Consider the following 12122-nt stretch of genomic DNA (forward strand, 5'->3'; position numbering starts at 1 on the left):
CCCGATTCCCCCGCCCCACCCCCCCTCACTCGCTAACCGACACACCTACAGTAGCACTGCTGACTCTGATAAACCAGATTCCAGCCAATCAAAGTTTGCTGGCTACTTTCAAAGCAACAATCAGGGATAATTACTCCGGTTTGATTCCCATCACGTCTGGTTAGGAACCCGAGACCAAAGCAGTCTGACTGGTTAGCCATGCTAGTCCAAAAACTCATAAAACCTGAAACAATTCACCTGCAAGTACTCATAATATATAACAAGAAATTTTGTGGTTGCTGTGTTACCGAGCAATGTGTTCCTTCCCACTTTCTCATGCACTCCAGATCATGATTATTATTATTATTATTATTATTATAATAAAAAGGAAATTAGAAGGGTTCAGACACGACCCCAAGAATGGAAACTGTAAAAGCATAATTCTTGACAACCTCGATCATTTTGGTAGCAGGACAAATTTGGTCCCCCACTAAAAGCGGTAATAAGAGGTCACCATGGCAACCAGAGAAAGGCTGGTTAGCCATGCTAGTCGAAAAACTCATAAAACCTGAAACAATTCACCTGCAAGTACTCATAATATATAACAAGAAACTTTGTGGTTCTGTTGCTACTGTGTTACCGAGCAATGTGTTCCTTCCCACTTTCTCATGCACCCCAGATTATGATTATTATTATTATTATTATTATAATAAAAGGGAAATTAGAAGGGTTCAGACACGACCCCAAGAATGGAAACTGTAAAAGCATAATTCTTGACAACCTCTATCATTTTAGTAGCAGGACAAAATTGGTCCCCCACTAAAAGCGGTAATAAGAGATCACCATGGCGACCAGAGAAAGGCTGGTTAGCCATGCTAGTCGAAAAACTCATAAAACCTGAAACAATTCACCTGCAAGTAACAACAAGAAACTTTGTGGTTCTGTTGCTACTGTGTTACCGAGCAATGTGTTCCTTCCCACTTTCTCATGCACCCCAGATCATGATTATTATTATAATAAAAGGGAAATTCAAAGGGTCCAGACATGACCCCAAGAATGAAAACTGTAAAAGCATAATTCTTGACAACCGCTATCATTTTGGTAGCAGGACAAATTTGGTCCCCCACTAAAAGCGGTAATAAGAGGTCACCATGGCGACCAGAGAAAGGCTGGTTCGCCATGCTAGTCGAAAAACTCATAAAACCTGAAACAATTCACCTGCAAGTACTCATAATATATAACAAGAAACTTTGTGGTTCTGTTGCTACCGTGTTACCGAGCAATGTGTTCCTTCCCACTTTCTCATGCACTCCTGATTATGATTATTATTATTATTATTATTATAAAAGGGAAATTAGAAGGGTTCAGACACAACCCCAAGAATGAAAACTGTAAAAGCACAATTCTTGACAACCTCGATCATTTTCTTTTAGCAGGACAAATTTGGTCCCCCACTAAAAGCAGTTATAAGAGGTCACCATGGCAACCAGAGAAAGGCTGGTTAGCCATGCTAGTCTAAAAACTCATAAAACCTGAAACAATTCATGTTGAAGCGAGCCACGTGTCCCTTCCCACTTTCTCATGCACTCCTGATTATTATTATTATTATTATTATTATTATAATAAAAGGGAAATTAGAAGGGTTCAGACACGACCCCAAGAATGGAAACTATAAAAGCATAATTCTTGACAACCTCGATCATTTTGGTAGCAGGACAAATTTGGTCCCCCACTAAAAGCGGTAATAAGAGGTCACCATGGCGACCAGAGAAAGGCTGCTCTCCCTTCAAGTTAGCCAAAAATAATGATGAGGTTCTTATTTGGAACTCAGACACTACATCTGGGGGGGTCTGGAGGGGACCCCGGTAGGGGGGTAGTGGGCTGTTGGGAAGGAAGGAAGGAAGGAAGCGGCGAGGGTCAAGAAGACACGTGGTGCTAAACGACGCTGCGGCGGGATTATGTGATTATTTTGGGATTAAAACTGACGACTGACTGGATACTTCGTTAAGTAACGAACCATGATGACCCAAAACCACAAGATGAACCCCCAGGAGGTTGGCCTGGTACCTCACGGCAGCTAATTCTAATCAAAGAAAAAACTATTCAGGGGTGGGACCCCTTCAGGGGGGGGTACTAAAACACTTAATAATGTAGGGAACTGATTCTGGATTATTGGGGTCCTGGAAATTGTCCTGTTCAGACTTGGGACAAGAGAAACTTCACCACCAAAGTACCAAGATGCCAACCAATAACATCACACTAGCTAGATACCCCAAGTTCGAGTCCCAGTCCACGGTTCTCGAGCATCTCCGGGTCGGTGACGAGATCCAGTCCCACATTTATGAACTCATTAGATGACCCTAATGGTCTAGACAAGGTCTAGATGTGGGACGCTTGTGTTACATCCAGGTAGTCTGATTCTGATCAATGCGACACTGGCATGGAAACAGGAGTTCAGAACATTCCCATGAAAATATTGACATTTGTATTTCCCATTTGTACAACATAAAATTACAAACACAATCAATACAAACAGGAAGTAGCGTCACCTACGCCCTCGCTATCCCAGTGCTACACTTTCTACACAAGCACTGTGTGTTTGAGGTGGCGAGGTGTGGGGGTGGGGGCGTGGGGGGGGGGGGGTCCTTGCGCTCGCTGCTGACAGTGACAATAATGGCGGCTGACATCCTTTCTTGCCTCTTTCGCTCTCACCGCATCCTATCCGTCCCCCCCGGGGTCCCTCTCCAGCGGTTTGGGGACGTGAAATCTGTTGACTTACCATCCTCTCCTTTACACATTCGCCATGCCTCTCCTCGCCGTGTGTGTATGTGTGTGTATATGTGTGTGTATCTGCACGTGTGTGTCTGTTCTAACTTGATAAGAAAACATCGCGTTTGTTTCCCCCCGATAAGAGCACATGACAATTGCGATACGCAACATTACGGTCATGTGATCCAGGTGGCGATAAGGAAACGGGAATGGCTTCTCCAAGTTCAAGCGGTTTTAAAATGGCGGCGTTAAAATGATCAACACCATTGTTAAAGAAACAGAACATGACAGGGTACAAGAGTAGTATCATAAATACACAGTATTGTAATACACTGTGTACATACTGTATATAGGATGAGGGCAAGTACAACCAATGACATATTATTAGGACTATGACCTTTGCAATGGCTATGCTAGTTAAAAGTAGCAGAAAATTCATTAGCATAGAAATAAAAAACACAAATTCAATGTAAAAAAAAAAAAACAAAACTATATACAAATATTGTATATTTTTTATAATTAAATTAATAAAATCATGTATAATTTTTTTGGTATTTTTGTTTTAATTTTATGATTCATTTTTGTATTTTTTAATGTATTTTTGGAACCGAATTCAATAAAAACACTGCCTCATGAATCTGCTTATAAAAGTACCCTAGCAACACATACAACTGATTATTTCACAGTTTTTAAAGTACTTTTTCCAAGTATTTGTTTTGTTTTTACTTTCCTTTTGTAGGTTATTATAAAATAGTTTATTTTCTATTTTTAAAAATTGACTATTTTCTATTAATTGATGCGTTGGTCAATTATTTTATAATTAAATAAATAAAATCATGTATTAATTTTTAGGTATTTTTTTATTTTAATTTTATGATTTATTTTTGTATTTTTTTATGTATTTTTGGAACCTAATTTAATAAAAACACTACCTCATGAATCTGCTTATAAAAGTACCCTAGCAACACATACAACTGATTATTTCACAGTTTTAGAAGTACTTTTTCCAAGTATTTGTTTTGTTTTTACTTTCCTTTTGTAGGTTATTAGAAAATAGTTTATTTTAAAAAATTTACTATTTTCTATTAATTGATGCGTTGGTCAATCATTTTATAATTAAATAAATAAAATCATGTATTAATTTTTAGGCATTTTTTGGTTTTAATTTTATGATTTATTTTTGTATTTTTTCATGAATTTTTGGAACCAAATTTAATAAAAACACTACCTCATGAATCTGATGCTTATAAAAGTACCCTAGCAACACATACAACTGATTATTTCACAGTTTTTAAAGTACTTTTTCCAAGTATTTGTTTTGTTTTTACTTTCCTTTTGGAGTGGTTATTATAAAATATTTTTTTTATTTTTAAAAATTGACTATTTTTTTATTCATTGATGCGTTGGTCAACTTTTACAACTGCGTTTGTATATTTTATTTTATTAGTTTTTTGCAAGTATTTATTCTGATATTTTTTGAGTAATGAATATACTGTAATTTATTTATTAAAGTACATGTTTTTTACATTTAAACTGTTGCCTCTTCATAACTTTCCATCATAATGTAATGTATGAAGTATTACATTTTTGAAGTATTAGATTTTACAAATATATAATAAATATATTTCATGCGTATTTGATCATTTTTTAAGTATTTGTGTAGTTTCAATTTCCTTTAAATGGAGTATTATATCGTATCATATCGTAATATAGTTATTTTTTTTAATATTTAAAATTCCATTCTATCATTTCCTGCACCTAAAAATAGATCTGCAACTGAGATGTTTGATGCCAAGAAACGGTCACCAAAAACGGGCAATATGGCAAACAAGCTCTGCACGCCGCAATTATTCCGTTTCCACCCCGCCTGGATCGATACTAATTTCATTTCTGTCCCGGGAAGTCCCAGGTCGCCTCTCGGCAGGACCGAGGAGGAGGCCCGGCGTGACGCCGGAGTGGAAACGCACGCGGCGTCTCAACAAGGAGTGTTGTGTGGCGTTTGAGCTCCTTTTTTCCGCCGCCAAATCTTAATTGCCGCAGTGTTTGTCGGACTGCAAGAGGCGGCGGGTCCGACACGTTCAACAATGGCCGCTCGTTCATTGCGAACGAATGAATGCTGGCAAACAAGACCTCAATCACGACTCCGCCCCTCACTCGCCGCCTCCTCCTCCTCCTCCTCGCACACAAAGACACACAGCGCAGCCATTTTGAGCCAAAGACGCAGCGTGGTGCCAAGGAAGGATGGATTTCCACCGCAGGTCTTCAACTTTCTGCCAGAATTGGACTTTTTTTTTTTTCCTTGGCATGACTTCCACCGAGTCAAACCACGCACACGCACGTCACCACTTAGACAACGCCATCAGAAGACGCTCGTTGCTAGGTAGCTTATTACGCCAATACTCAATAGTTTCATGGTCATGTGACCACATTTCCTTAATTAACCAGAAGGAAACTAATCATTTTTTTAATCGAATCTAGCTTTCTGAATGTTCTAAACTCCTGTTTCCATGCCAGAGTTACAGTATGCGGCAGTATTAATGTACTATAGTATCAAACAGCGCCTCTGCTGGTAGAAGCCGAGTAGTGCACGCCATTATTCAACTATCAACTTCACATTTTTAAACAATGCTATTTTTAAAAAATTAATAAATTAATAAAAAGAAAAACATTTAATACAATATTTAAAAATTCTTGGTATTTTGATATGCTTAAACAAGCTAATAAAATAAAATAAAAATAATAAATAATATTATTAAAAATAATAATAATAAATAATATTATTAAAAATAATAATAAATAATATTATTAAAAAATAATAAAAAATTATATTATTAAAAAAATAATAACAAATAATATTAAAAATAATATTAAAAATATAATAAATAATAATAATAAACTCATCCAAAAATAATGGAGTTAAAGTTAATAATCATAATAACTAACTAATCAAATGTAGACTAGGAAGAACCAACTTCTGGTACTGCACCTTTATCTGGATCTGCACCAAAACAGCTCAGGCAGCACCCCCCTTATGAAGTTAGCAGCTAATGACTTAACTAACTAACTAACTAACTAACTCACTAAAACTAAAAGTAACGAGCAAAGTCTCTTGGCAGAGGTCAGCCATGAAAAAAATCCAAAACAACAACAACGTGCGTGCGTGCGTCTTCATTCCAAGCAGTAATCGCCATCACATCTCTGGTCCGGCAGGTCACATGATGAAAAAGACAATGCACCCAATCCTTACAGTTGGCTCCAACAAAAGCCTCCCTCCCACACTCGACTAAGGAAGATAACACACTCAGTGCAGCGACAACAAACACACGGGGTTGAGTTTACAAAGACCAGATAAGCGCCACAATCCGCTAGCATCTCCTGGAGACAATGAGGCGTGGACGCACGCGAGACGCCCAGGAGGACACAGGTGTGTGTGTGTGTGGAATTATATGGGGGGGGGGGGCTGTTAGCGACACAGCAACTTGCTAATTAGCTCACTGTGCTCTTCATAATAGGTCAGGCGGGTTATCCGTGTTAATCATTAAGTGGGGGAATACACACACACACACACACACACACACTCATTTGCATGGAAACATATGCATCAAGTCATGAAAGTGAAAAGTAAATAACATATGCACAACATAAAGAAAGTGAAAGTAAAAAAAAGTGTATAAGCAAGTAAATAAGTAAAGAACATATGCTTTTATGATATGAAACCAGTGGAAAAAAAATGTGTTCAAAAAAAAGAAAGTGAAAAGTAAACATACACAAACTAAAGAACATATATATGAATTAAATAATGTATGCACACGGCAAAAAAAGTGAAAAGGTAAAGAACGATGAAGAACGATTTCAACGATATCACGAAAGCAAAAAGTAAATAACATGCACAACATAAAGAAAGCGAAAAATAAAAAAGTGCATAAAGTAAAGAACATTTTTACGATTTTACGATATGAAACCAGTGGAAAAAAAAATGTTTTCAAAAAAAAGAAAGTGAAAAGTAAACATACACAAACTAAAGAACATATGCATAAATTAAATAATGTATGCACACGGCAAAAAAAGTGAAAAGGTAAAGAAGGTGCAGAATTTCAACGATATCATGAAAGTGAAAAGTAAATAACTTGCACAACATAAAGAAAGTGAAAAGTAAAAAAGTGCATAAGTAAGTAAATAAGTAAAGAACATATACTTTTAGGATATGAAACCAGTGGAAAAAAAAGAAAAAAGAAATATGTTCAAAGAAAAGAAAGTGAAAAGTAAACATACACAAACTAAAGAACATATGCATAAATTAAATTATTTATCCACACAGCAAAATAAGTGAAAAGGTAAAGAACGTGCAGAATTTCAACGATATCATGAAAGTGAAAAGTAAATAACATGCACAACATAAAGAAAGTGAAAATTAAAAAAGTGCATCAAGTAAAGAACATAGCATAACATATCAGATATGAAACCAGTGGGGGGAAAAAAAATATGTACAAGGAAAAGAAAGTGAAAAGTAAACATACACAAACTAAAGAACATATGCATAAATTAAATGTATGCACACAGCAAAAAAGCGAAAGAACGTACAGAATTTCAATGATATACGCACAAAATAAGGAAAGTGAAAAGTAAAAAAAGTGCATCAAGTAAAGAACATATGCATAGTGGGGGGAAAAAGTACAAAGAAAAGAAAGTGAAAAGTAAACATGGCCAAAAGTAAACATACACAAACTAAAGAACGTATGCATGAATTAAATAATGTACGCACAAAAAAAGTAAAGAAAGTGCAGAATTTCAATGATATACGCACAAAGTAAGGAAAGTGAAAAGTAAATAACATGTGCCTAAAGTAAATACAACATGCATAATGTTAATGACATGCATCAAATAAAAACATATGCATACATGTAATGCATATGCACAAACTGAAGAAAGTGAAAAGTAAAGAACATTCGCAACATAAAGAAAGTGAAAAATAAAAAAGTGCATAAAGTACATGATAACGTTAATGACACGAATCGAGTAAAAACATACGCATACATGTACTTGCACATGCACAAAGTGAAGAAAGTGAAAAGTAAAGAACATGCACAACATAAAGTGAAAAATAAAAAAGTGCATAAAGTACATGATAACGTTAATGACATGCATCGAGTAAAAACATATGCATATATGTCATTGCATATGCACAAAGTGAAGAAAGTGAAAAGTAAAGAACATGATGTAAGCATTAGGAACATACTGTACAGTATGCATGAAGTAACAGGACATGGTAAATAATAAAAATGGAATATTCCTACAAAAAATACTCTCCAAGTACATCATTTGAAGTATTGTTCTATTTTGGCTAGCTTAGATGCTAAGAAATGCTTCCTGTATGCTTCTTTTCAAGATGGCGTGGCCTGATCAATACCTCTCTGAATCAGACAAGGTCGTTATCTTTTCATGATCTTTATTGGGGTACGGTGTGGCCGGCGAGTTGTGGGTACGATTCCCCAGAGAAAAAATGGGCATCCGCCTCCTCCTCGGATAATACAGAGCTCTCCAATTAGGAAGCTGCTGATCCCAAGCTCTGCCAGGACGGCCCGGCGAGGGTCGGCTTTGACGTATTTGGAAAAGGACAGGATCGGAATGATGAGGATGGATGAAAGAGACCGATACGGCTGAGCTTGGAATATTTGACTGAGCTTTAACTGCACCAGGAAGTGGGAAGATAATCTCTCTTCTAATAAGGAAGAATCGCCACAAGAGGAAAGAGGGCGGCGATAAAAAAACGGGCAATGCTCGTAAACCTCGTTCATTAAAATCATTACGTTTCCCCCCCCCCATCAGCAGGAAGAGAAGGTGGGCGGGGGGGGGGGGCTGGATGGTGCGTCACAGTCTCCGCTCGACTGCTCTTGCTTCATTAAAAGCATAAATCCAAGACAGCCGATCCGAGGTGACGGCCCAAGTCTTTCATCATTCCTTTTAAGAGACCCTCACGCTGCACGTCTTGCCTTCTAGATCCACTTGGGAAAGACTTCACGTCTCCCTGTACTTCGCAGACACAACATTAGGTACACCCGCACAGGCCGAAGCAGAACGCGTCCAAAGTGTGGCCCGTGGGCCGTTTGCAGCCCATCTCTGTTTTTTTTTTTTATCGGCCTGAGTTGAAAAAATTAAGGAAAAAGTTATGAGAATAAAGTCATTATATATTTTTTTCTATTTAAAAAGAAAGTTGGAAAAATTTGGAAAAAAAAGAATAATCTGGAACAATTTTTCAAGAATAAAGTCAAAACATTAAGAGAAAAAGTTCCAATGTAATTATAATTTTATGAAAATTACATTGTGATATTAAGCCCAAAAACAAACAAAAATATTATTATAAGAAAAAAAACAAAATAACATTGCAAAAGTAGTGAAAATATGGGAATAATATCAAAATATTATGAGAATATTATAATTATGAGTATATTATCCAGACAATATACAAATATTATTTAAAAAGAAAGTTGAAAATTTGGAAACAGCAACTAGGGAAATATCTGAAACAACTTTACTCAAATAAAGTCAAAATATTCAAAGACAAAAGTTGTAATCCAACTAAAATGTAATGAAAATAACATTTATTATTATGACAAAAATCATGTCATTTTAGTAGCATAGAGTTGAAAAATCAAAGAAAAAAAATATCTTGTAAGTAGTAATATTAACACAAAAACAAAATTAAAAATGTGTACTTTTTTGAAAATGAGGTTGCGGAGAAAGTGGGAATATTATGGGAATTAGGTTAATATAGTACTGTAGTGAAGTCCTGCAATTACGAGAAGTAAATTTATGAAGATTAAGAATAAAGTTGAAATATTTGGAATATAAAAAAAACTGCAATAATGGGAAAAACTTGAATGATTTTACAAGCATGAAGTCAAAATATTAAGAGGAAAAAAGCTGAAAATGAAATCCTAATTTTTGCATAAAGCAGAATTATTTAAAATATATAAATTTTGGCAAATCCTATTTTTATAATATATATAAGTTTGAAACTATATTTAAAAAAATACAAAATAAATAGTTTTGGCATCTCTGCATGGAATATGCATCTTCCTTTTTCGGGTACTCCGGTTTCCTCCCACATTCCAAAAGTATGCATACTAATGGAGACTCCAATTTGTCCATAGGCATGAACGTGAGCGGAAATGTTGTTAAATAAAAGTAACTAAAACTTTTTGTACATTGCAGTTGTACATTATTAGATGGACACGCTGATATATTTTTTAATTAGATTTATCAGAAAACAAAATGAGAAATGATAAGCTCCAATAGAATTAGTCACCTAAAGTTCCCTGTGCCGGCTGGCCTTTTATTGAAAATATGATACGGGGAGGGGAAATGATTGAAGCTCAACTAATCACAGCTCATATATCCATCACTGGCCGGGGGGAGCCATGAAGGATGAAGATGGTATGGAGGAGGCCGGCGAGCGGGTCCAAATAGAAAGGTAATGAAGAGTGAGGAGACGGTGAAGCCAGCTTCAACGCCGGGGATGCTGGCGTGAGGGGACCGGTGGCGGCCATGATGGCGCTCCGATGGTGTGGTCTCTGCCAAAAAACCAGGCCGCTCATGCCAGAATCACTGGGGTATAAGGAGGTCCTTCCTAATCATCACAAGGTCACCAAACACCCACAAGGCTTGGATGCCAAATTGCCGGGAAATAGTGCAGTTTTTTATTTTTAATAAATTTACAGACATTTTTTTAAAATATCTCGCATGTTGTCTTCATGCTGTGTTTTTTGTAAAATTATGAGGAGAAAAAATATTTTTTTCTATTTTGAAATTAGGCTGTACCAAAGTGAATCGAACTGTGTTTTGCTTTTTCTGTTGCCACTGATGGCGTAGAGGCAAAATGTAACGATGGCCATAGAACAGGAAATGGAACTTTTTGATTTCAAAATACTTGTACATTTGCATAACACTTAAAATCTCAAATCTGAATGTTCTCAACTCCTGGTTCCACCCCAGTGTCATATTGAATTGTAGTGTCGGGTGGTTGTAGCATGCAAAGACGCTCAATTAACCAACTGCTAATTCCTGTTCATATGATTTCCTCCAGGGAAATGTTTGCATTCAAAGAAATAGGAAGGTGACCAGCGACCATTGTGCATACTCGACCAAAATAAGGACGGTGTCGTGCACACGTACTACACACCTATACTGTGATTGACACTACTTCCCCTGCAGCACGCCCATTGGAACCCTTCAATTAACTTTGAGAGGAACACCTGGATCAGGTGAGCTTGTTAATGGCCCCCATACTCCAACCCACCCACTGAAACACACAAGCAATGACAACTTCCACTTTTCAGCATACACACTTTCATTGTAGTGCTACCAAATGCATTCTGTACTACTTAGTAGTACTCGCAGCCAGGTAGTACACAGGTAGGGGTGTGCTGCATGGCTTGGATTCCATCTCCTGACTCATTTAGCAGGTATTATTCAAGTTGTTGAGCAACAATGCAAGCTCAGACCAGCCTTGTGCACAACAGATAGTAAGCTCTACATAACGCCTGTGACAAGCAATATCAATAATCAATAAATAATATAAAAAAAAACCCGCTCACATTTAGTAAAGTGTTTACCTGTTGTTGGTGGAGTTCCAAAACACCGCGTGTCTTTTGCTCCAGGCAGCCGAGATAATGTTTAAAAGTAAAAAGGTGGTTTTCCAAGCAGGCAGAGTGGCCGGGGTCCTAACGAGGGAGCCCATCACAGTTCGAGGGGTGCGGAAAAACAAAACAGGTGAGCTAACTTCGTCAACAATGTCGGTGTCTAAAAATGAAAGGTGTGCGTCATCTCGTGACTTCGGGGGTCACAAAATTCTACAAAGGCTTGAAGGACTTGTTGATAGTTTGTCCATAATCTTCATTTTGGCTTTGAGTGGCGCCCCCCCCTTCCTTAAATGGTAAAGGTAAAAGGTCAAGATGATGGGACGTAGTGGCCGACGGCCGTGCAGGTTTGGTTGAAGTGTGCCTTCAGGCTGCACTGTGTTTGGAAGGTGGAGCCGTCAAGGTTTTAGAGGGCGGAACCAAGAAAACTTTGGACCAATCACGAGACAAGGGTGTGGTTGAGCGGGCAACGCATAATGCTAGGGAGGTGCGCCGACTGGTGTTGACAAGGCAACAACAATGCTGACCGGTTTCAGGAGGTCGTCTGCCAATTGTAATTCAATTAATTAAATCATTTAATTATCACTTTAGCACCACCGTTTGATAAGTAGTAGTAGTAGTATTGGGAGAGTGAGAACAACACATTTTCTGACGAAAGTAAACACCGTCTGTACCCCGGATGTAACTCTACATTAGCATCACAGGAGATAAACAGACTAGCAAAGGATGCGTTCAGGT

The 12122-nt window shown here is 37.3% G+C and overlaps 1 protein-coding gene across 4 annotated transcripts in view; it reads right to left on the minus strand.

Annotated features, from left to right (window-relative positions):
- The window catches only part of si:dkey-246i14.3 (ephrin A4), a 44060-nt gene extending 32311 nt beyond the window's left edge, over window positions 1-11749 (minus strand). For all 4 annotated transcript variants that reach the window (XM_058084397.1, XM_058084395.1, XM_058084394.1 and 1 more), the window contains exon 1: window positions 11361-11749. In XM_058084397.1, the coding sequence (XP_057940380.1) occupies window positions 11361-11485 (125 nt within the window). In that variant the 5' untranslated portion in view covers window positions 11486-11749. The remainder of the gene's footprint in view (window positions 1-11360) is intronic.
- Window positions 11750-12122: the final 373 nt, after the last annotated feature.

Source organism: Doryrhamphus excisus, chromosome 10 (assembly GCF_030265055.1).
Source record: "Doryrhamphus excisus isolate RoL2022-K1 chromosome 10, RoL_Dexc_1.0, whole genome shotgun sequence".
Taxonomy (NCBI): domain Eukaryota; kingdom Metazoa; phylum Chordata; class Actinopteri; order Syngnathiformes; family Syngnathidae; genus Doryrhamphus; species Doryrhamphus excisus.